The sequence below is a fragment of the Conger conger genome, chromosome 18, assembly GCF_963514075.1.
Source record: "Conger conger chromosome 18, fConCon1.1, whole genome shotgun sequence".
Lineage (NCBI taxonomy): Eukaryota > Metazoa > Chordata > Actinopteri > Anguilliformes > Congridae > Conger > Conger conger.
In genome coordinates, this window is record NC_083777.1 from 12,445,397 (window position 1) to 12,471,926 (window position 26,530).

Sequence of the window (26,530 nt, forward strand, 5' to 3'; positions counted from 1 at the left end):
CCACCAGTTACCCTGGCTTTATCAGGTAATTAGCCAAATGCACTATGACCGAAAAAGACAAGAACATTTATCAGCTGCTGTTTATATCACGGAATGTGGTTATCAATGACAGATCATGTCAATGATTGGGATAATTGAATAATTAAGAGCAGAAATTGGTCTGAAATCCAGAAACAGATACTTCCCCGTGCTGTGTCAGATGACTACCAGTCTGCATTGAAGCTAGACCTACTGCATGTTCATATCTAGACAAGGCCAAACCTTCTTATGGATGGATAGATAGATAGATAGATAGCTCTTTATTTATCCCCGTGGGGAAATTTCAATACATTCTTCAACGTGTCCCGGTTTTCTCTCTTGTTGTCAGGGCTTCTGCTTTCTTTCTCTGTGAATCACATTAAATGACAAAGATAAGCGCATACATATTGATATCTGCTTTTTGTTTATGTCATCATAGACATATTTTATTATATTTTGTGCAATATCAGCACTAAAAGACTTCTTGCGAACTGTGCACAACCCCCTTCCTTAGTTCTAACCTAGAGCTGGGAACATCAAATACAGCCCTGGTTTTCTTTTCTCCTGGGTAATTAGTGCTACTATTTGGTCAGACTGACTCCCAGGTAAAGGGAGGGTGGAAAACCAGCAGTTCTCGGCCCTCGAGGACCGTGAGTTGCTGATCAGTGACCTAGAGTATAATATGTCCTCTCTTTCATCAGAGAGTACAGAAGTAGAAGAAAAATGTCAGAATTGCAAATGTAGGAAATATTTTCACTGCTGGCTGTCCAACAGACACGAAAGCAGACTGTGAGAGAGATGAGGCTTGGTCTTGCTCAGGCAGGAACTTAATTTCCAGGTGAATCTTATGAAAGGGAAGTTACAAGAATATGAACACCTAACCTTTTCAAATGAGCCATTTCTGTGTTCAGAATGGCTTCTTGCTGGTTTTTATCCAGTTATTATTTTTAAAATATGTTCAATACAGCATAGCTTGCTAACATGGATGTGCCCTGATATTTTACATTTGATGGCTGGATATGGTTTAGCAGAACATGTCATAGCCTGCTGTTTCCTAAAATGAATACTAAATAATTCAGTTTGTTTTATTTATATATAAACACAAGAAGGGGTGGGGCTTGTGCCTGAGATAGCTGTGGTAACAGAATCCTCATTAGCTTGCCTCTGTTGTGGTTGCAGGCCCTGCCCCTCCCTGGTATCCCTCCCTTTCTCTGAATGAGAAAAACAAGCTGTACCTACACTCTCTGCTTTCTGTCAGGGCATTAACATGCACATAGACCTGCCTGTCCTTTGTCTAGTTCACCTGAAAAATGTTCAGAAAATGTCTGGTGCTGCAGAACAGCCCTGTAGCCTCTGCATCGCCTGGGGAATTAACGCTCAGATCGTTACCTGTCAGACGTCTCCCTGTCTCTTTCTCCCTCAGAAGGAGCAGATGTTTACTTGAAGGCTGATGGATGGCAGTGTACAAGGACACAGTTTTTTATGCCCAATGGGTAATTGTCATTCCTCTGTAAGATATGATTATGATGTTATTGCACCCCTGGCTGAGAATGCTTGAGAACCTTCTCCGGGGATGAGAATGAGCTTTAACAGAAAACCGCTATGACAGGGTTTTGTTCTCATCCTTTAATTGGACTGATAGCAGGCAGCACTGAGAGGTGTGAAGTGTTTGAATTCAGACTCCACCACAAGCACATGCAAGATGGCGTCCTCCTGAGACTGGGAAGGGGTGATTCTCTTGTTGTGTACTTACTGTAAGTACTTGAGCATGTTTTGAGACAGAGACAAACAGTGACGCTCTGAGATTTCTGTGGAAGGGACCCTCGCTGAGATTCAGTCAACACTGGCCTTCAGTTTCATTCCTTGTTTATTTCTTCACAGAAACACCTTTATGAGTTTAGATACCAACATTAACTGTGTTTGTGGGGAAAAGGAAATAGAATAAAAAAGCGAAGGAGAAATGTTGATCAAATTCCAGCTACTGTCCCACAAAACGCAGATTGTCATTAATGATTACTCCAAAAGCCATATTTACATTGTAGTCCATAAGTATTTTGACAGTGGTACAGTTTCTGTTGTTTTGGCTCTGTACTCCAGCACATTGGACATACATTAAACAATGAATACGAAGTTAAAGTGCAGACTGTCACTTTCGCTGTAATTTGATAGTATTTACATCCATATCGGATGATCCATGGAGGAATTACCTTCCCTTTTATACATAGTCCCTTCATTTTAGGGGACCAAAAGTAATTGGACAGTTGGCTTCTCAGCTGTTTCTGATTAGTTTAGGTTTAGGTTTATCCAATTGTATCTTATCCAATTTCACATTTTCATGTGTAAACTTGAAAGAGGGACTTCCCTAACAGTGTATGTAATAGTGCTAGGCGTAGTGCAGAAACACCAGTGTAGAAACAGAAATATATTGTCACTCAATTGAGACACATCAATGTAATGCTGTACTGCAATGTGGTAATGAGCAGATTGTCTGGCATAAGTGCCTGAGTGAAGGGAGAAAAATTACAGCAATCAATAGTAAAAGTGCTATAACATAAATTATAAAGTAAGTGGCTGGAACTCAGCCAATCTTCCGTGTGGTAGGAGAGAGTGTAGAACACTACTTAGGGAACTGGTCAAGGGAACTGGGAACTGAGGATGCAGGTCGAACTCCTGGGCCTGGCACTGTCCTTGAACCCTGAGCAAGGTACTAAACCTGAAGTGCTAGTAAAATATCTAGCTGTTTCGATTAATTATATGTAAAGAACCTAAGGAGTGTAACGTAACCTCACCATGTTCCGTACCGTACACCAACAGTGTACACTGTGCAACCTTCATGACGAATAACCAAAAAAAATACTTACAGATTAGCTTTGTTCTTTTTTGTGTATGTAAACACAAAAAAGAACAAAAAAAAACTTCCAAACGCAATCCATTTCAGCATATAGCTCCACTGTGACATTGTGGTGTCAAAGCTGTTGCTAACGAGAGACTATGAACCGGTCAGGCTTATACGGCAGTTTTCGGACCATCGTGAGCTAACACTCAGGGACGTTGTGCAGTTATTTGTTGTTTTGGCTATAATTATTGGTCCAATTCACATCAATCAGTCTTTTAGTCTCTGAGATAGTCAATAAGCAACCATAATCATAAACAACATTCCTCAGGAGAAAAACTACCATTGAATGGATGTTAACTTCTTGTGGAATCGGCTGCTTCCCCGTGTTCCACCCTCTGGATAACAGCATTTGCTACATAGCTGAAGTATACAGTAAGAGTAAATAGGCTGATGGAACCATGACTCTGGGACTGCTGAACATAGCTCATTCAGCCCTTCAGCCATGAAGGCTGTGATCCAAACAAGTGGCCCCAAAGGTGTGGAAGCACTTGGCCACTTCTACTTGCAGGGTGGAGAGTCGAGATACTCTTCTGAACGGGCAGCCCAGGGGATAAATGTGGACTGCTGTAGACCTACTCTTGCAGTTGGGGAATCTGAATCTGCCCAGCACTCCTTTTTGCACTGTGTCAGAATACTCCGACTAATGACAATTTCAATTATATTATTACAGCACTTTTTACAGAACACTGTCACAAAGGTACTTTACAGAGTAGTAGGAAGGGCAAACACCAGGCCTCTACCTCCAAATAGCAGGCACAAGATAAAAAAGGGAACAAAGCACTCATCTTTACACATACAGCACAAGAATATTTAATAAGTAAAAATTATTTGGCCCATCCCTGCTGTAAAATCCAGCTATGCTGGTCAAACCAAACCATCAAAACCTATGAGTTTTTTTCAGAAGGGATATGCATCATTTTTTGAAAGAGTCTGGCATTCAGGACAGAATAGTCTAAGACCCCTGGTGTGCGCTTTGATTATAGCTTGAAAATTTGGCGAGCTGACACTTGCTAGCTTGGCACTGGTTTTAAATGTAATGCCTGGTAACCGTTGTCATATCATCTAGTTTTATCAGCCATTTTGTGAAGCCTTGTTGAACACAGTCTGATAAGACAACTAATGAATATGCACTCAGAAGCCAACAAGCCAAGATTCATGCTTCGCTGAATCAGTTTAGACTTTAGAATACACAATGATAGATTAATCTGTTGGAAATGAGATAATAGCACAGTGTAATATCAGGCAGAAAACAGGCTGAAACAAAATGCCACATTATTCGTACTGACGACTGAATAACTCCACAATTGTTACCTCTTAATGATCAACTCTGGTCTTCGAAATTAGACTTTGAAAGAGCTGTAAAGAGATACCATCGATACATTTCCTCAGAGGCCAGATTGGACTACGCTAGATTGCCTCCTCGCTGTGCACAGTATCCAGCTGTTTAGATCAGAACCTCAGCACTGACGGACACTGTGAGACAAATTAGGTGCTGCCAGATTGATCTGCAGTTCAAGCCACTGTCAGAAACAGGCTTGCCAAAGATTGCAACTCACACAGGAATTTCTTCAAGTCTTAAAGTATTGACAAGATGCTGGATATGGATCATGTATCTTTAGGGAACTTTTGTTGCTGTGGAAGGGGTATTACCTTTGTGACTGTATGACAGGAGTCCAGTCCCCAAACATCATTGTGGAGAGCCACAGGGTGTGTTAGTTTTTCACCTGAAAATTAGTAACCATTTCAGATCCCAGACAATGTAGGCTATGTGCGAAAATATAGATTTTGGATGTTAGATGTTTGACAGCCCCAGTCTACAGTGTTGACTCCCAGCACTTGTTCCCATGTTATGGTAACATCAATCGGTTCTCATCAAAGACTCAAACCTAGCAATGTACAACACAGGCTGATTGTAAGACAATTATTTTACTAATGCCATTTGAGCATGCTCTATTTCTAATAACATTCTGGCAAACAAGCATGCTCTTTCGTTCCATGATAGACTATTATGGGATCAATGTGTTTCAGGCTGTTCCTGCAACTTCTCATTGATTTTCATTTCATTGACCTTTATTTAACAAGGAATTCCTCACTGAGGTCAAAATCTCTTTTGCAAGGGAACCTGAAAACTAATTTTAATTTAAACTTTCTGCACTTGTTAGCCTACTGTTGCACATGTTATTTCAACCATTCCCACAGCTGTGTATGAGATCTATTAATGTCATAAATTAACGTTAGAAAACTTGGCAATTAAATCCGCTTTTCTTTCCGTGACTGCTCCGCCAATATTTTCAGGTGACACCTATCATTACTGATCAGTAATCTGTTTCCCCTAAAATTCACCAGAAATGATAATGTCACAGCTGTTAAAAATATATATAAAAAAAAACCCTTTTGCCATTCTTGGCCTGCATTTCAATATCTTATTTTTTCTTCAGAATTTATTGGGAACAACATTTAGCAGTGGTTTGTATGAATCATGTAAACAACACATTCCATTCATTTTCTATGGAGAGGGCTTGCAGTGCATGATAGGTACATGTGCATGACTTTTCAAGCTAGGTTTTGCAGATCAAATATGAATCAAATATGAATCTGCATTGCTTATTGCTTGCCTCAAGTGTTTTCAGAAACTTATTTTAGTGGACTGTTTAGGAGGAATAAGAGAACGTTTATCAACGGTCCTTCATATTCTTATGTTTAGCACAGTCTACCCAATCAGGTACGGACTACGTGGCTTGTTCTTGTTTATCCCATTGGCCATCTATCTGACAGAACCCACCTACAGTACTATAATGTATTGTATTATAATGAACATATTAATTTAGGACAGTTTTCTGATACTCATATGAGCCCTTCTTACAAAAACATCCAGAGAAATATATGATAAGAACACGAAAATGTTCTTGCATGAGGCCCATTGTATTTGGATATTTCATGACAGTCTGAACAGCTTCAGAAAATCCTTTTGGCTAAGTACCTTTCCCAGACATACAAGAGCAGAGCCCCACCAGGAAATGAAGCCTGCTATCTCTGAGAAACTAGCCCAGCTCCCTCATAGCTGTACCAATAAACTTTGACCAAACAGCGGACAGGTTAGCCATACTGTGCTGTACACTGTACTGTATCTCCATGGTATGACAGTAAGCTCCTCCTTAGACTGACAGCAGGATTCCTTCTTGTTGTAATGGGGGGATGCTGTGACTTGGGTGGGGGTGTAAATCTGCGCTGTGGCCTTGACTAACCCCGTTGGCTCACCTGCAGCTGACAGCTTGTACAGGGCGGGGGAGCTCGGTGCATTTTGGGCTGTAGTTAGAATAACAGGCGGGGTCAGGGTGGATTCTCACTGCTGGCAGGCCTGAGACCTGAGTCAAACAAGAGCTATGAGGAAAATACCGACATCACACTGTCCGGTGACTGTGGGCCCACCCGCAAAGGCCGTGGCAACATTCTCAACACTTTCACACAAAAGTGCCTGAAATACCAACCATCTAACAACTCTGATGTGTGTGCATATTCTGAGCATACATTAATGTTCATATACACTCAGTTGTTATGTTCCTGTGTTCTGTGTGTTAGTTTATCATTGTTTATTATCATTATTCGTGTAATTTGTTATTTTTCATATTCATGTCTGGTGTTCTGTTTGTATTCATTAGTCTTTGCACTCGTCTTCCCCTGTTATGTCTGAGTCTGACTTTTTACTAGCCCAGTCACTCCCTTGTCTGCGTGCCCCACTATTCGGGTGTTTACGGTAGTTCCGGGGTTCAGTCTTCCTTCCAATCCATTCCTTACTTCCTGCTTTCTCTCCATTTCATGTTTGTACATAGCACTAATATACTACATAGCTGCCAACTGCCAAACACACGCATTTGCCTGTTTTCACACGTTTTCACACACATGCAAATGCGCGTGCTCACGCCGAAACCGTGAGAGTTGGCAGCTATGATACTAATCCAAACTAACATAGAATTTGTACAGTACTAATTATACTGACACACTAATATGTTTGTCTAACTAACAAACTAACATTCACTAGTTTGGGTATTTGTAATTTAAATCACTTAACTAACTTACTAACGCATCTCCAGTTTCAATTCTGTTCTGTAACTCCGCCTCCCTATTCTATCACTGATTACTTGCTTAGTTTCAGCGAAGTATTCGCACCTGTCTCTCCTTATCTCTGCATCTCCTGATTCTCTGCAATTGTCTACTCTCTAGTCCGGAGGCGTTTGTATTACATGTGCGTCTTTGTGAATCCAGTCCACGTTTTCATTTCCCCCTTGTTATTGTCCTATTATCCTTTCATGTGTCTCACCTGATGTTTATTTGTTAGACCGCCCTCACTCCCATGCCCCGCCTAGTTTGTCTCATTCCCCTGTGTATTTATACCTGTCCTTTTCAGTTGCACGCTGCTAGTTCGTCTTGTCCTGTTTTTGTTCCCGAGCCCTTTATTCCTTCCCCTTGTTCCCGAGCCCTTGTTCCCGAGCCCTTGTTCCCGAGCCCTTGTTCCCGAGCCCTTGTTCCCGAGCCCTTGTTCCCGAGCCCTTGTTCCCGAGCCCTTGTTCCCGAGCCCTTGTTCCCGAACCCTTGTTCCCGAGCCCTTGCCCTTGGTTTTTTTTTGGGGGGGATTTCCTGGTTTTGACCCCTGCCTGCTTCCCTGGACTCTTCTGTGCTTGTTGTGGATCTGTACCTCTGCCTTGTTGGACTGACCCCCTGGTTTTTGATCTCGGCCTGTTTTTTGACTACGTTCTGTCTGCCCATCCATCTGCTAGTAAACCTGTCATTTTCTACACCCCTGTGTCTGCTTCTGGTTTCTCTGTCCTCCCCGCCGTGACACTCAGTGAGCACTGTTTAGGGATTTATTACGCATATTTTTTGACTTATTGGTCTTTTGCTGCTGTAGCCTATCCACTCACGCATTGTGTGTTCAGAGACGCTTTTCTGCATACCACTGTTGTAATGTGTGGTTATTTGCGTTACTGTAACCTTCCTGTCAGCTTTGACCAGTCTGGCCATTCTGCTCTGATCTCTCTTCGTTAACAAGGCGTTTCTGCCCGCAGAACTGCTTACTGGATGTTTTTTGTTTTTTTGCACCATTCTCTAAACTTTAGACTGTTGTGCATGAAAATCCCAGGAGATCAACAGTTTCTGAGATACTCAAACCCACCTGTCTGGCACCAGCAATCATTCCGTGGTCAAAGTCACTTAAATACGATTTCTTCCCCATTCGATTTGGTGTGAAAACAGCTCAACCTGCATGCTTCCATGCATTTAGTTGCTGCCACACAATTGGCTGATTAACTATTTGCATTAACAAGCTTGTGTATAGGTCGACCTAATAAAGTGCTCACTGAGTGTATGTTAAGGCATCAGTGATGGTTTTAAGTTGCAGGCTGTCTGTTTGAGACATTTGCAGTTGGCAGAACTGTATGATAATATTGGGTGGGGGGACAGGATGACATTTATTGCAGCAAAAAAATTTTTGCATTAAATTGATGCAGTTCAATAATTAAAAATTGTCCTGCTGTTCTGACAAAAGTCCCATAACAATTGAGCTGCCTGATATTATTGTTGCTTAGAGAACTGCCAGTTTTCCACCTTCCCTTTACCTGGACAGTCTGGCCAATCAGTCGCTCTATTTGTTCAATTAATTTCCAGAGAGAAGAGAAAACCACGGCCGGATTTGAATGTGGGGACCAGATTTGTGTATCCCCAGGCTTAGAGGAACAGAGATCTTTTCTCAAAGCATATTGTTTTTTCAGCACCTCAGTGGCATTGTCACAGAAGAGTAGTATCGCAGCCAGCGAAAGGTTAACCGAGGAGATGCGGCCCTGTCAGCATACCTTCTGAAATATGTGAGCGCATCCCTCCCTGACCCGACATGTGTTCGGTTGGAACGGAGCTGGCTGCCAAAACGATGTACGCTCCCTCCCTGGAGGGAGAGCGATATTTCAGCCGAGAGATAGGGGTCAGTCGCAGGCAGCGCCAGACCTGGGGGCCTTCTGTTTCTCCAACCCCCCCCCCCCCCCCCCCCAGGCTAGTAATGCGTTTCAGATGCCGTGTGAGCAAGACCAGTGAGCAGTCAGATCTACTTAAGTCTCTCTCCCTGTTAGCGGGGATTAATTAGCCCACACAGGCACAGCCAAACCCTGTTTATCAACTTCCACTTTGTTTCCTACTTAACTGTTCACTTTCTTTTGAAACTACTTGAAGTATAGTTTACAAATACGAATACATGTACATATTTGGATTTGGAACTGAACAGTAGAGTGGACAGGTCAGAGTAAGGCCTGCTGAAGAAGACTACTACCCTGATCTCATAGCCTTCCTCCTGAAAAAGGAAAATGGCGCATCTTCCGTAGTGCGATTCCTTCTCTGACCTAAAACCTTACAAAATGGAGCACAAAGGAAATAAGAGAGGAAAAGAACACTGCATGTCCAAGGCAACATCATAGAAAGGCTAAAAGAAAAGCTAACATTGAAATTAGCGTAAAGACTACGACTTAGGATCAGATGCTATTGAAAAATTCTAGCCAGAAATTTGGTGAACATGTTCAGCTAGCTCACGTGTGGAATTGGATGGGCTGGTTTATCCCCTGGAATGCAGGTAATCAGGTATTCTTAACAAGCTCCAGCACCCCCTACTGGCAGAAAGACAATCCAATTCTTCCAAAAGAAAAGAGAGGGAATGGAAATAGGAACACAATACCTGGGAATTATTTTCTCTTTCCCGATGGGATTCCAGGTTCAGAAAACACCCTCAGTATGTTGTTCCAATCACCTGAATTTTTTCATTAGCACAGTTCTTCAGCCAGCAGGTAGAACTAATGAGTGAACTCAGCTGGCAGAGTGCATGGGTGGAAGAGACACATGGTAGGACTTTTACTTTCTGACCTCGGTACTTTCCACCTCTAATCTTAGCATAAGATTCTTTCAGTGTCTCTTTGGAAAGCATAACATGCCCAGTGTCTAGCCTCGATAAGCTAATCTTTTTTTAGGTAATGAACATGAGAACCACGTCTGAACCCAGAACCAGAACTCCATCTCAGTGGGTCTGTGTCATATATGTAGCACATTCTACAGTATCTTTGGAATATGCAGCTGAGATATCGTCTGTTCTTTGAGTTAAGTAGAAAACCTCATTTTTCAAACCAGAGGCTTTAAAGGGTAAGCACTGACAAGCCAGCTTTTGTTTAAAGGGATATCAGGACGCTTCGCAGTATAGACCTTGTGCTTTGAACGTACTTTGAAAAGATGATTTGTGAGAAGGTTTGAGGAAATCCCTGGGCAGTAGTACAGTTTGTACATTGTATAGATCTGCGTGCAGTGCAGGAAAGCAGCAGAGATTATCTTGATGGCTGACTTGGGAACTAACGATTGGTTAGATTTTGTAGTGCATCTGAGGTTATCAGATACAGTTAACTCTCCAATCTGTGAATAAAGAGCACTCATTTGAGGATTTCTACAGGCCCGTTATTCTCAATCTACAGCCAGAGATTTCACACATAATGCACCACACTTAATTTAGCAGAGCAACAATTTTTTTGTTATGCCCATCACATTCGTTCATGGAGAGATTGCATAATTTCACACCATGCGTGAATGAACTGAACAGAAATAAAGGCTAAAAAGTGACTGTTGATTAAATGTGTCAGTGGAAGTGATATTAACTCTGGTCTGAGATGTCTTTGCAAACGACATTTGCACTTAACTTTGACTTGCATATCAAAAAGTACAAATATATTTTTGGTCCATCCGTTCAGCAACTCACCACACTGTTTGAGCAGAAGAAAAGCCTCCTGTAAGTCTAAGATAAATAACATTAATAACACATGCATCTAAAGATGAAATGAAATGAAGCCTCCGTATATTCTTTCAGTTGAGTATGAGTATTTCACACTTCCCGAAATCCTCTGCGATGATAAAGACCTTTCTGGGGGTTGTAGGTTATAGATAGAGGCCCTACCCCATTCTTCCAGCCCCTCCCCCAGCAGAAACCTCACAGGGGGGGACAGCTGAAGCGGTGTGAATGACATCACCGACTGTAATGGCATGCGACCGCGCTTGGCCCTGGAAACATGGCCAGATCACGCACGCCTTTCTAATTCCCAGAATTCCCCCCGACCCTTCGTTTCCCACAACTCGTCTTGGGAATATCAGCTCCCGCAGGCTCCCATACACTGCAGGGCTGAACGGGCAGTGCTCTGACACGCTCCAGGCCTGATGGGTCGGTAGAGTTGCATTGTGGGAGTGACAGATGAAAGATGGCTCTGTGTCTCTCTCTTTGTCACACTGTGGGGCTCTGTCTGGCTGTCCCAGAAGAGCATGTTCATCATCTCACGCTCCTTGACAGGCTGCATGTAGAACGGGGGAGTGAGCGGGGGTGGGGGATGGTGTAGTCTGTTGAGTGCCCATCCTGAGAAGGACATCTGATTTTCCTCATGGAGGCTGACAGGAAGAACATATTCATCATCATCATCATCATCTTCACACGCTCCTTGACCGGTTGCATTCAGAAAGGATAGAGTGTGTGTTAACAAGTAATTAATTTTGGGCTGAATAACTCTCCATACAGTACATGTATTATGATGTCATAAAAGGGTGCCCAGATGTGCTGCACTCTCAGTGGAGGTACATTTTTGTTCTTCAAGGATCACATTTCCATAATGTACCCTGAAAATACAGTAATGTTCTCTTTGGGTACCAAGCAAAAAAGGTATGAATTCATTGTATATTACTGGCTAGGGGTAGTTTTATGCACCTATAGGGTACCGCCCCAGCGTCAAGAATGTGTAGCTTCTTAGGCAGTTTTTGTACCTTTATTTCTGAGAGTGTGGGTCATCAGTTCAAGATACTCGGAATAAAAAGTCCATGAGTGCGAGTAGACCTGACACCAAAGCCAAGCCTGTTTGAAAAAACTACTAAAGACTGGCAAATGGCCGTAGACCGCAGAAGAAGGAGAAGGAATGAACGCATGGAAAACTATAGACCATAAGGGCCTGCCCAGAGACAGACTGCGTTCTCCTGGCTTATGTCAGGTAATGAGAACCACCAGACAGATGTTTGTGTTTGCGGCTACGTGACCTTCGATCTCTTTGCATTCAGTCACCTGTAATTCAATTAACTGAAGGATGGTGGGGTGGGCAAGAGTGGGATGGAGAGAGAGAGAGAGAGAGAGAGAGAGAGAGAGAGAGAGAAAGAGACTGAGTGAGGTGCTGAGCAGCGAATGTTTTTGCCAGATGTTTCCATAGCCACCCAGTGAAGGCTTGTTGTAGCGCTCACACATTAGGTCTTCCTGTACAGCAGCTCAGGGGCTGATTGGATGGTGTGCATTGTCAAAAGCGGCTGACTGGATGATGTAAAGTGTCAGAATGGTCTGATTGGATAGTGTGCTCTGCCAGAAGGTGCTTATTGGATGACGGGCAGTATTAGTGAGTGAAGTGATGAGCTTTGCATTGGCCCTGTGTGGCACATGGGGTTGGCTGGGTAGGGTGTGGGGGTTTGTGACTGCTGCAGCAGCTGTCCTGCTCTCTGCCCCTCTCTCTCACATACACATACACACACACACACACATACACAGTTGGCTATGCATGTGTGTTATTTATGAGGTTGGGAACTGCAGAAGTTTATATGGGTCTACAGCTTGATTCCCTGCTCTCTGTTGGACACTGATGATGTCTCTCTGCTGTTGTTTGTCTTTCAGGGACTATGGCAGCTCCAAACGCAAGTCAGGTAAGACCATTCTCTATCTGTTCTTCATCAACCTCTGGCCTCCAATAACCAGGCCGAGACTTGCCGCATCATACTCCTCTTATTTTAGGATTCTGCTAAATCATGTTTCACTTTTATGAGAGGATGTTTTATGAATCTTCACCAAGTATCCTCACTTAAACAAACTGTCCTTCTTCCACATGTGTAAACTTGAGGCATGCTTGGCACTTTGATTTGCCGTTCATATTACGCCCGTGTCTAATAAAGCGCCTTAGATTTTGGGGAGAGGTGCAACAGGGATGTATTTTTGTGTGTCAGCATGTTGGATATTGACGTGGTGTGGTTAATACTCAGCTGTTGTGTGTGTGTGCGTGTGTGCGATTGGGATAGAGGATGCACCTGCTTAGATCTACTGCTCATCTGCTACTTATCGATTGCAGGAGCAATGCTTGCAATTCCAGCATGTGCATGTGGGCGGTGCAGGTGTGTGTGTGTGTGTGTGTGTGTGTGTGTGTGTGTGTGTGTGTGTGTGTGGTGTGCTGTGTCTGTCTGTGTGTGTGAGTAGAGTGGGGTGTGTGCGTGTGAGAGAGAGGATGGATGGTGTGTGGGTGTGTGTGTGTGTGTGTGTGTGTGTGCGTGCGGTGTGCTGTGCTGTGTTGTGTGTGTGTGAGCGGAGTGGGGTGTGTGTGTGTGTGTGTGTGTGTGAGAGAGAGAGAGAGGATGGAGTGGGGTGTGTGTTTGTGAATGTTTGTATGTGTGTGAGTGGAGTTGGGTGGGGTGTGCGTGTTTGTATATAAGGGATGGGGGATGGGGTGTATGTTTTTTGGATAACTGAATGGAGATATCTTGGCAGGGAAGTACAGCTGGTTCTCTGTAGTACTAGCATCTCAGCGACGAACACATAACAGCATTATAGCACTATCACCATAGGGATGAAATAGCAACTCTAACTCTGTGAAAATCAGTTACAGTAGAAACAAATATAACTTCAGATTATTGTACTTTCTGATTCACTGAAGAGCTGGCTGTATGCTGAAGGTTCAGGGGTGGTTCAGGCATGTGTTCCACTAAGGGTCAGATCACTGGAGTCTGAGTTCCAGCACAGTCTTGTGCTTGTCCGCATTTGCACATTTGCAAGTGTGCTGACAGCTGAAATATTTTTGGCTGTGTTGAACAGACAGTCTTATTTTATTACGTGCTGGCATTTAGTTGAAGCTCTAGATTGGCCTCTAAAGTTTCCATTTTGTCCTTAGCGTTATGAGTGTGAAAGCAGGGTTTTATTTGCGTTTTTGGCAGTAAATTCAGTCTCGTGGTGACTCTCTGCATTTGCGGCCCAGTCCAGTGCTGTGAATGCTACTTAAATGTGTTAATTTATCTTATATGGACTTCTATATGAATGTATATGACAGCCGTATTAAATCCAACTCTCAGCAATATTCCTAAACTGTCCGTCACCTGAATATGACACATTATGCCTTGTTGGAAAGGGTAGGAAACCCCGTACAAGAAGCTTACCATGGTTTACATTAGTTCAGTATTGAAATGACCTAACTCTAACTCTGTGAAAATCTGTTTAAATCAGTTTTAACATTTACACAACAACAAGAAGTAGAAGATGGTATTCCCTTAGGTATAGTCCCGGCGAAAAAAACAGTTATTTCAAAAATGGCTGAACGGATTACAAAATAAACTTCAAAAAACAGTCGTAGCTTCATAACCAGGTGGGATATTTGGTTCCATAAGTATGCCTGCATTGAATAGTTTGTGAAACAAACTTATATTTTTACCAAACAGGAAATATGTCGGCAAGAGTTAATTAAAGGCTGCGGAATATTATCAGTATTGAACACAAAAAATTATCATGGACATCAATGCAGTGACTGATTATAATTTTTCCATTGTCTTAACCATTAATCATTGTGGTTTCTGTATTATATCAAATTCAACTTGACTCCTTGAATTACATTCTGTATTTTAGTGCAATGTATATGTTGGTATTATGGAAATGATTGCTCGCCTTCCTCTATACCGTCTGTATGAGCAGAGAGAGGGCTTTTAAGCCGGCAGAATGAATGTGGTTTTCCTTGGTTCTTAAGCGAGCTATAGGTTTCTCTCTTTGTTTGGCATGACCTCAAAGAGGCTTTCCACATTAATCTTACAGATTGCCATCTGCAGGTCTTCTATTGTTGAATAGCTCTCTTTTCTATGTGGGACATGCGTTTGCCAGCACGTAGCAGGAACTCGGCTCTGTCGTACAGTGGAAACTCATTGCGTTATACCCTGAATATGTCACCCAGGAAATATGGCTCACTAGTGCCGTATCTTTATTCCTCATATTAATCTGAGCCACTGGAACGTGAGTAGGTTTGAGTTATTGTGCTGTAACAGCAATTTAAAATCCAGATAATTACACAGTCTCTCTGAATGTCTGACTCACACTGAGAATTTCCTAAAATGCATATGTGCATACCATACAGTAATTTAGCTCATTTCTTTATGTGAAATACTGACTGACTCTTAGTGAACATAATTTCAACTTAACTATCTGATGGTGAAAGTGATTTAAACTTTGTTCCTGGTTACTTCCTCTGGATATTGTGTCCATGGCACTCTACCAGAGATATGTTGGAATAATACTGTTGGAATTAAAATGTGTGACTGAATCTTACAACGCTCCAGTTATATTTTAGATGTGGGTGTATTTTTTTTACTACTGTGATCTTTGGGTAGCGCTTAACTTTGGGTGTGAATATCGGGGAGTGCATTTCTAACTTTTGGGCTAACTTTAGTGGAAACTGTGGATTTTTAGAGTTTTGCTTGCCTGGGTGTACTGCATACAGAATGTACAGTGCCTGTTGCAGCTGCCATTATGGCTCCTTCTCTCTCCAAGGCTGCCCCAATCTATCCATGCATGTACTGTACACCCCATTTAAGGCAACATCAATCAATCACAGAGTAACAATTCTAAACAGAGATTCACAATGAACATATCTTGTAACTCTTACAGTAATATAACTGATATTAATAGTACAGATAACACAATAGCTAATCAAGAATATCCACAATTGTAATTGATGGCTGATACTGTAGTCTGGGTGGAGGGAGTCTTGCCCCCCTAAAAAATGGCAGACAAATATAAGGTCTGGAAGTACCTTTGAATTCAGTGAAGTGTAGGACCACATGTCTAGGAGTGATCTTCCTATCAGCAGTGTCCTCTAGTATTACCTGCATCCTGCTTAGACATCTCTTAGTGTAGCTGACCGTGGACCCAAAGTGTGTTTTCTTTATTCCTTTTTTTAAAATGATTTTTTTTAAAAGGAATAAAGGAAACACATTTTTCTTTCAACACTGAGCCGTGAGACATTTAGCAACTATTTTTGCCGCTAAACGACCACGTTACTGGAAGCGCTGAATGCTTTTGTTCTCACGTCTCACGTCTTAGCTCTTCAAGTTCACAGCTATTCCAGTTGTTGTGTTACCAGGATGCGTGCATTTTGGGAACGATGTTCGTCATCACACCTGATAATGGATAGCACAGTTAGTCTCCTCAGTCCTGTGGTTGGCTGTGTTGTATCAATGGAACGAGGTCTCTGGGAGAGAGTACAAAATGGTTAAATACGTGAGTCTTAAATGGATAATTGCCCTGGGCCAGGGAGGCATGTTAATTAGATCGTTTATTGACTGTAACTTGTTTCCCATACATTGTTCTGGGGTGAGGGCAGAGAGCATTGTGGGTAGAGTACATGTGAGAAACAGATGTACAGAGGATTTGGGGGATGAGGATTTGGGGTTAGTTATGTTTATATGAAAATGAAAGGATGAGTGTGGGCTGTAGTGGTGTTGTGAGGTAGGAGGTAGGGTCCTTAGAAGAGGGAGCTGAGTTGCTGAGTAGAGGTTAGGCGGCGGAGCTACGTTTTGGTGGGGAAAATGTGTTTTTTTTTCCTACCGCAAAAAAAACTGAGGTTAATTTCTGCGTTTAAAGCTGCTTTCCATTTTCTTAAGTGATACCCGCCTTTTAAACGACTGTTTGAGAATGAGCATTTCTTAAAAATGGAAAACCTCACTCTGTTTGCACAAATTAATAGTCAGTTTTTCACGACTAACTATTATAGTCTTAGTTACCATCATTCAAAATTCAGAGCAACTGTCAACTGTTCCACTTCATTCTACTTTTTTCTCTTTTCTTTTAAGGTTTTTTTAAAATCTTTTTCCACAAATTTTGAATGCCCAATCATTTAAACCATTGCTGAAACTTCTGCGATGAATTCTGGAGTAGACAAGTATACACTTTCCTCTGGAGCACATGAGTTGCTGCTGCTTCTTTCACACCGTAGACCATAAGACACACTCACGAACACCAGTCAGAGGAAGACTAATCACATGCAGCTTGTCATGCTGTCTGCAGGTGCCTCCTTCACCAGAGGGGGTGCTAGTGAAGGTTGAGAGGCTGCGCAGGGATCATGAAATCAGGCCATTGAAACCAAATCCAGTCCTGATCTTCTGTTCCCCCAGGGTAATTAACTGAAGGGTGCTACTGATTAGCCAGTAGCTAGCTAGCTACTGATTGGCCTCCACACCTGACTCTCAGGGAAAGGGAGAGTGGAAAACCAGCAGTTATCGGCCATCGATTTGATGACCCCGGCTGTAGTCCCAGCCACCTGAAACCTGAAACCTACCCATCTCTGGGCAATTCTAGAGCCAATTCTGTGCCCCCCCCCCTACCAACCATTCATTTAATTTCCGTTATTTGGGATTATTTTGTCTCGACCTGAATGGAGGAGAATGAACACCAGATGAAAATAGTGGAAATAATCTGGCAATGTGCAGAAGTCTGATGATAAGGCAGTCTGTGGATCATCATCAGTGGAGCAGCTGTGTCTCCCTCCCCAGCAGAAGGCCCTCACCCTGGGAATACAGTATCTCGGCTCCCCTCAGCTGGAGTGTTAGCATGCAGAACGCTATCACAGCTTGAAGCCTTTAAGTTTGGTCCGGTCCAAGCAGCACAGCACGGTGGACCTCATAGCTGCTTTGTCTCGGGGGAGGGGTGTCATACCCCCTTCCGAATTCCTGCGGCAGCTGGGACCTCGCACAACTGGAGGCTGTAATTCGCTTTTTTAGCACAGCCGCTGTTTCTCAGGAGGTGCCCGGTTATGGGATGGAGTGCGCCACCATATTCACAAACAGGCTATAGCACCAGGACAGGCTGGTTATTACCCGGTTATTAACTGTAGCTCTCTACCCTGCTGAAAAGACTGCTCAAGCTAGGTTTTGAAACAGCTGGTAGCTGGTTGACTAGTTCAGACCAGCTCCCAGCTTGACATTGTTTAGCTGGTTGACCAGTTCCCAGCTTCACATGGTTTGATCAGTTCAAGCTATATTTTCACTATATATTTTGAAACAGTTTTCAAGCTGGGCTGGCTAGTCTACCTTGATTTTACAGCAGGGTTGTCATTCAAGCTTGGAGTCTACAGCAAGCATTCTCTTAGGACTGCATCGCTATTTGGAATAAATATGTTGTGGGCAGGTAATGTAATGTTCCACCCACCAATTCCCAACTTTACCAGTGGTCTTTTGGAAGATTGATTGAAGGTGAAAGTTGCGAGGAAAAAACAAGATGCAAAATGGAAATTAAACTAACACAAACACTAAAACACACCATTGAAAGTGTGGTCCTTTCTCTGACTGGGACAAACAAAGCTTAAACGTAGAATGTCTGTGTTGAGGAACAGAACAGATTGTGTGTGTTAAGCAGGTTATGTGGTATTAATTTGGTCAATTTAATGCAGGAAGGCACATCTTGAGAGAAGTGAGGTAAAGTGGATGGAGACGTAGAGGGGGGTCTTGGTAAGCTATAAGGGTCTTATTTACTTTTACATCCTCAGTCGTCTCAGGCGAGATATCTGTGTGACAGGAAATGCTTCCCCGTGTGAGAAGAGAAAGTGTTCAATTAGCAACTGAAATATCTCCAGCTTCCCCGGAGAGGCCCTAAAATACTTGCCTGCTGACCTCAACAATGACTTCCTACACTGCCGCCAGTGCAATTATCAGTCCCAGCGGTTTCTTTTGTTTCAGAAACGAGGGCCTTAGATAAAGATGGCAGGTGGTGGCGCAGAAAAGTCTGTTTTGGTGTGATATATTAAATCCTTATATCTATCCAGAGTGAATATCAGAGGTGGGAAATCCAGGTTCACAAAGTCAAAGTCCACCCCATTATTTTGTTCAATCACCTGTATTAGCTAATTAGCACAATCCCTCAGCTAGGTGGTAGAACTAATTAGTGAAAACAGTTCATGGGTGGAAGAAACACATGGCAGGATTTTTACTTTCTCACTCACTTGGACTTTACACCTCGGGTGAATACAGTACGTAAATGAAGAGATTGCATTCAGTCAGCCGTTGGTGTTAATGAGGTGTTATCCCCTTGCTCACCCAGTGCAGGTTACCTTCGAGGCTATTAAAAACACAGGGTAAAGCCTCACTGTCTAGAAGGATCCTTGCCACAGGCAGATAAATATTTCACTCTTATGACAAGTCTTGTCAGAGTTATAGAAACTTATGCAACAGACTGTACAACATTGAAGAACATGATGAAACATAGTGACTTGTAAGATTAATAGTCACTGATTGCTTTGCTCTGAAGTATAGGCTACCACACCCTTTGGAAAGAGGAGTGTTTAAGAAGGCTGTTGCTCTTCATTGAGTGAAGTGAATTAAAGACAGACTAAGTACTGAGTGGCAGATGTTGGGCAAAAATATTTCTTCTGTTCAATCACCAACACTAACGCACGATGACTCAATATCTGTCAACAGTTTGGGCTTCCTGGCTGCATTTCAGACATGACACTTACACTTAAAGCACCATTACAGGTGTGGTACAGTGACATCACCATTTGTCTGACATCAGTTAAAATAAATCTTGGGTTGTGCTGTAAGGAAATTAAATCCAGCATTTCTTTATAAGCCCCGATCTTGTGAAGGCTGTCTTATAAGGGTGTGTTCCTTCACTTTATCATGTGGAACGAAGTAATGCGTACACACATCCAAAATCAATTCAGGTGCATTGTAAAGACAAAGTATGGTGTTGAGAAGAACCCAAAAACGTATGTTTTTCATTTCACAGTAAAAGCGTTATATTATGTATAAGCAGCAGTGTGTGAGTTAGCTACTGTTTCTACTCATGGGCCATCCATACAAACACTAACATCCATACACAGTAAATCTGGAGCTCTCTGCAAATCCCTCACAAACTTTATACAGACAGCATTTGATTTTAGTTCTAGGTTGGTGTCCATGATAATTGATAATAGTGAGGTAAACTACTGATATTTCTCTGAAAGCAGCACTGTGTGTATGAGCACAATAATAGCTTTAGGCGTACATTGTTATTTAAAAGGAGGGAAACGCTCCTGTCACAATCAGATGGAACTATGCACAGTAAATCCTGTTTTCCTGTCTCCTCTAAAAAAGCATTCTTGTGAATCACCCAAACCACCCCCCACAGAAACAACTCTCCATTTGAAGAGCGTGTGGGTGCGCGGGGGGGGGGGGGGGGGGGGGGGAGTTTGTTGGACAGTGGTGAGGAATATTGCTACAGAAAATGGCAGATGCATCCATCTACTGTAATCCAAACCCAGAAAGTAAAGAGTAAGATCCTTAAAAATATGTGCAAAGGTCAGAGACAGGTCTTTCTCCATCACCTTACTCTGAGCATACAGGAATGTTATGGTATTAGTGTGAATGTGTCCTTTTTGAATCAAACGTAATCTACACATGCATATACAGTAAGTTCTTGCATGCATCTGTGAAAACACACAATGCAAATGCTCCACATAGACATTCACAATGTACTATAGTTATCAATAGGCCCCTGACCGCTCTGATTGCATGTGGATTTGGGTGAGTGGGAGTGGGTTAAAGTGAGTTAACAGCTGTATGGATATCAGGCATTCTGCTTACATACCCAACAAAGTTTCTGAAAGGCCCAATAGAGTAGGAGGAGGAGGTGCGGACCTTGCTAAAATGTTTTAAGGGAGAGATATTCCAGTGTTTCTGCTCTATAGTCTGTCTAGTTTATATTGCCCTCACTGATATACTATTTTCAGTTTTTTCGGTTTTCCGGCAGTTGCCGCTTTTGCTCAGGAGACCAATTATGGAGCCTACGTCTTTCTGAAGATTGGGATGGTTAAACCGGGAAATTTAGGCCCCATTTCTGAAAATACTGCAATATGTCTGACCACTCAGTGTCAGCTTTTATAGGGCTCTTCTCATGTCAGGGTCCAGATAGAAAACAGGAGAGCGCCCTCTAGCTGCCAGGATGTTACGCAGTAGCTTCGGGTTATGGTATCTGCTGCTCCTCAGACAGTACTGGTTTGTTTTCTCTGCATTTTTCTATCTATGTACAGGCGATTGTCTCTGTATCCAGTAAAAGCAAAAAAGGATTTACTATTGATTACTCATCATCAAACTCCTTCATTAGATAGCAATATCATCTTACCAATTGTAGGAAATCAAATAAAAAATAATAATAAACAGAAAGTACGCATTTTCTTAAATGTTTAAAAGCATTACGTTTGGATGGTCGCCATTAGGGAATTGTATCAATTTCAGCTCTCACCATTCCATGCCCTGTAGTCGTGTGAATGAGTGCGAAGTCAGCGTTGGAGTGAATAACTGTTTTTCTCTCCCTGCTGCCATGGCAACGCACAGTTTGGATGTACGGGTTTCCGGAGAGCCCGAAGAAAGAGGTGCCAGGTACCCCTGCATCCCCTGCCCCCTTTTAGGGGCGTCCTGCATATTTTTGATTTGCCCTCTAGACAGCACGCATTTCAGACATCACTGAACTGAACATCAAGCTGAACTGTTTGTCATAACATTCTGGGTTTATTTCCACCGGGAACAATAACTCGCATAGCTGTAACAATCCCTGTTCAAAGGAACAGCTCAAGCTACTAGGTTTTGAAACAGCTGGTAGCTGGTTCACCAGTTCAGACCAGCTCCCAGCTTGACATTGTTTGGCTGGTTGACCAGCTCATACCCAGCTAGACCAGCATTATGACCAGCTTGTACAGCTCAATTTTCAAGCTGGTCAGGCTGGCATAGCTGGATTTTACAGCAGGGATCGTAATACAAATTCAACAAAGGTTCTAATTCAAATGTGTACTCTAAAGCAAAATCTGTGAAAAGGAGCTGTGATGATATGCATGGTTCTCAGAGGGATTTTTACAGTATGTTCAAAGCAATAAAACATTTCTTATCAACCTCTACCCATGGGAACCATGTATGTATGTGTCGATTGGCCTGTGGACAGCGGTAAAACCTGTATCATGGTAGCTAGTGAATGATTCATGGTTATCCTTTTCCTGGTGGAAATTGTTATTTACTGTGTGTCTTTGTCTGATTGTGTGCCTGATTTGGGATGTTTATGATTTGTTAGCATCCAAATTTACATCCATCATTCATTGGTTTTCAATGACTGTACTTTTATTTCTGGAGAAGGTCATATTTCATACCTGGAGGACCGGCCTTGCATTTGTTTTTATTCCTTCTAGCTGTCCTTGCTGAATTGATATTCTCCAACTGCAGTAAAATATCGGAGCTCCAATGAACAGTGCCCTCCAAAATGTTTGGGACAAAGAGCCATCATTTATTTATTTGCCTTGGTACTCCACAATTTGATATTTGTAATAAAATAATCACATATGGTTAAAGTGCACATTGTCAGATTTTTTTATTTTTAAGATATTTTTTAGGCCTTTTTCAGCATTTATTGGACAGTATAGTATAGAGAGACAGGAAGAATGGGAGCGAGAGAGGGGAAGACGTGCGACAAATTGTCGGACGGTCGGATTCGAACCGCCGACGTCACGGCTCACAATGAGCTTGCGGTCAGTGCTCTACAGGCTGCGCCACCGAGACACCGCACATTGTCAGATTTTAATAAAAGCTTGAAACCATCATTAAAAGGATTGTTGCTGCTGACAAATTTTTCTGTTGAACTCAACGGAAAAAATATTCATGAGAAACAATTATTTTCCTATCTGCTGCATATCTGGCAGCAGCACGATGGTATGAGACTCATTTGATACCTTGGACCCTTAATGACTTGAAGCCATTTAGCCTACAAAATGTGTTCCATATTGTATCAGCATAATTTACTGCTGATCCAATCCCACCCACCAATTCCCATAGAGATCCATTCAAATGTAAAGTGTTTTACTATCGCTTTTAGGACAACCTGAAAATAAGATATCCAGACTCTGATGATGATAGGTCACAGATCAGGAAGTCATGGCATGCAAAGGATATGCAACAAAATACTAAACATGACAACATTCATTCACATAACATTGCTGTGTCCCAAACATTATGGTGCCCTGAAATGGGGGGACTATGTATAAACACTACTGTAATTTCTACATGGTGAAACCAAAGTGTATAAATATGCCCTTCATTCAAATCTGATAATATGCACTTTAACCACATGCGATTTTCTTTATTCCAAATCTCAAATTGTGGAGTACAGGGGCAAATCAATAAATGGTCGCAAACATTATGGAGGGCACTGTAACAATGTTTTCTAGAAATCGAAAATTAAGTACACAATTGGGCTAATTAAGAAATGAAGAGCAATGGACATGATGGTCCACCAGGTTCTGAGCTTGATGTGTTGTTTGGAGGTTTTTGCGATGCTAAGCCAAACCCCACAGGTGTGGTATGCAGTGACACATCAGACTGGTAATGTCACATCTCGAGTGTGCCTGGTCTTTGCCAAGCTAAAGCCTTGGCCAAGCACTTGAACCTTGGGAAATATACTAGTACTGTGGTCCACACTCATGGTCCTGGAGAGCCGGGTGTGTTGATTTTTGTTTCCGCCTTAATATCAGTAACCAATTCAGACCCAAGTAACTAGGTGAGATGACTTAACTGCTAATTAACTGCTTTAATTGATTAATTACTACTGAGTAACAACAAAAGCCCCTGTGGCTCTCTAGTACCAGGACCACTGTACTATTGTCTCAATTTCTCAATTGCTGGCAGCATGCATTGAAATGGAGAATTCACCAGCAGGTTGCACGCTTATAGGAGCAAATAATTTAGAGCAGCTGGGACAAGCATGTGAATTTTACTGACATTGTGCTTTTTCTGTGGTTTCACACCTGGAGGATATTTTCAAGATGTTCTTGTACGAGCTGAAATGAAGTCGATTCCACTGAACACATGTTTCACTCTCTTCCTATGTTGAAATGCGTCTGTGTAAAGAAGCCATTGAATCACATTACACTTTCCGTACAGATGTGGGATGGGGAAGTGCTGACATTCACAGTTCCAAAGCGTTACGCGTGTGTTTCTCATTTTGGCTCTTGCTTCACCACGTTTGTTCAGCGGAATTAATTTTTCCTGAGATTTGTTTGAAGTATAATTTGAATCTTCAGACCAGTCAGTGTTGATGAAGGGAGTGGTTGGCTGGAGTGCGAAACAGTTTGGGAATTTTGAGGATAGCTAAGAGGTTACAACAAGTTCATTTTCAAGGCAGATCCTCTTGCGGAACTCTGAAACTCTCTGGCATTGAAAAAATGTCTTTAGGTTGAATAGCAGATATGTTTTTCAAGGAGGTGGTTTTCAGGTAAGGTCTGCCAAATAAAAAAAAAAAGTAAAGATGGATGTGTTACTGCTGTAACCAAATTTGCCAATTTTAAAACATTGAGAATCAGGCCTCAGGCCAAACCAGGTCAAAGCCACTGGCAGGTGTGAAACAGATTACTCATGGGCCACTGACGCCAGACACCATAAGCCTCTTTTATTTAAATAACACATGAAATTATACAGGTTTAGGGCTCCCAGGTGGCTCAGCTGGGGAAACTGCTCAGCATGAGTGTACCCTGGGCCCTGTATTCCAGACATAGTGGGGTCATGTTCTGGCCAAATCCATTTCAGCTCAGGCAATTAAAACATCTCATGAAAAATCCAATCAAAATGAATTTACAGAACACATTTTACAACAACAACATTTGTCACAATACCCTATACGCCAGCATACCCTGGCCTGAACCGCAGTGAAAATGAGAAAAGCATTCTTATATGTCACCAAGGGAACATTTTACAGGGGGAGCCTATCCTTCTCTGCTACCAAAACAAAATAATTGATCTTGTCTTGGTTGCATGCATGTCAATGGTTTGGGCTTAGTGGCTGAATTAAATGTTTTGCAAAACTGATTAAAGCATGAATAAGATGAAGTCAAAAAACAAATACTTGGCGTAATGGTGTATGCATCCTTCATTTGTTTCCTTGCATTAAAGAAGCTAGCTGTAAATGAAAGATGCGTATGAACTATTCAAATACCTTTCACTGCCAATTTCCCGGTACCTGTTCAATAAATGTGTCTCAGGAGCGGAAGGCTAATCTAGTCTTGTATGTCTGATCTAATCTAATTTTGGTTCAGTGCAAGGAAATTGAATGTGTATTTTAAAGCCACTGCTTGCCCATTTCCATGGTAACATGGACAAAATGGAGGAGGATGCAGTTCCGCTGCTGATCTGGGATCAGGTCTGTGGTGCTCAGGGCCACAGGAGACAAGGAAAGCTAAAAGGGGCATAATTAAGTGTGAAAATCAAGAGAAAACATTGCCGCAACTGCAAAAGTGCAAGCACATGACAGGCTTCAAGTAAAGACCAACGGAGGGCAATGTGTTGAAAGTTTTTCATCAGATGAAGTTTTGAGACAAAGTCACTGTTGCCACTCTGAAGTTGAAAAGTCTAATTGGAGCAGAAATAGTGCGGCAGCTATCGTCACAGAAACTCCTGGCTCCTCCGTTTCACATAAACAGCCCCTGCTCTCGCCAGAGATCCGTCCCACTCATATGTTTCTATTTAAGGGCCGCAGCGTCGACTCTTACGATTGGTGCGTGCAGCCCCCCTTATGTGTCCGACCCTAGCCTCTGCCGGGAGGAGAAGGAGTCTTTAAGCAGGCTGTTTATTTTCCAGGGGAAGCACTTCTTTTCTTTCGCTCAGAGCACTCGTTCCCCAACCCGCCTGCAGCTCCCTCTCTCTCCCTCTATCTCTCTCTCTCTACTCTCTCTCTCCACCGCCTGGCAGACTATGGAGGAGTCCCGGCTCAAATGGAACAAACTTACCCAAACATTTCCATGAACTCGAGAAAAAATGAGATGATTTTGAGAATGTTTCTTTGTTGAACTTTCCTGGGGGTCTCCTCTGGCCTGGCTGGAGTGGGCCTGGGCTATATGGCCCAGCTCTTGGGAAGGTGCATTGAGCCCAGGGTGCACTGTGACTGGTGGAGGACCGGCGTGTTTTTTGGCTTATGGCGTGCCGGTCAGCGGGCAGACGGGCTCGGGGGGGCACGACCGGGACATGGCTGATGGCTTGCTTCCTGCCCTCCCCAGGGGGAGACGGCTCGGACCCCATGGTGCTGGAGCAGTACGTGGTGGTGGCCAACTACGAGAAGCAGGAGAACTCGGAGATCAGCCTGCAGGCCGGAGAGCTGGTGGACGTCATCGAGAAGAGCGAGAGCGGTGAGTAGCGCAGACGCCCCTCAAAAGCTGCTCTCTGTGTCTCTTTCTCCTTCCCCCTCTCTCACTCTCTCACTCTCCCTTTCTCTCTCATTACACCTCACAGGTTCTATGGCTTAACTCACAAAAGTGAACACGACCATCAGTGTTCAGTGCGATATCACCAATTAGCCTCAGTAGGCCCATTCAGTGTAAAGTTAGCTGAACCAACAATAATTAGTAATGTAAGCAAAACGTAAACACTCACTGCAGTATACAGCTAAACCTACTGTACATGTACACGGGATACCTGTAACATTACTGTCCCAGAAGGAAATTGAGAAAAGTATAAGAAAAGAAGATTTCAGCCTGTGTTGAAGGTGGGGAAGGACTGTCCCGG

At 42.8% G+C, this 26,530-nt stretch overlaps 1 protein-coding gene across 5 annotated transcripts in view; it reads left to right on the forward strand.

Annotated features, from left to right (window-relative positions):
• The window catches only part of LOC133118084 (SH3 and PX domain-containing protein 2A-like), an 88,990-nt gene that overhangs the window by 35,175 nt on the left and 27,285 nt on the right, over positions 1 to 26,530 (forward strand). For 2 of the 5 annotated variants that reach the window (XM_061227784.1, XM_061227787.1), the window contains exons 6-8: positions 12,621 to 12,649; positions 21,335 to 21,379; positions 26,026 to 26,154. In XM_061227784.1, coding sequence (XP_061083768.1) covers positions 12,621 to 12,649; positions 21,335 to 21,379; positions 26,026 to 26,154 — 203 coding nt within the window. Of the gene's footprint in view, positions 1 to 8,728; positions 8,773 to 12,620; positions 12,650 to 21,334; positions 21,380 to 26,025; positions 26,155 to 26,530 lie in introns of those variants that run through there. The other 3 variants (XM_061227786.1, XM_061227788.1, XM_061227789.1) reach the window with 2 other exon arrangements.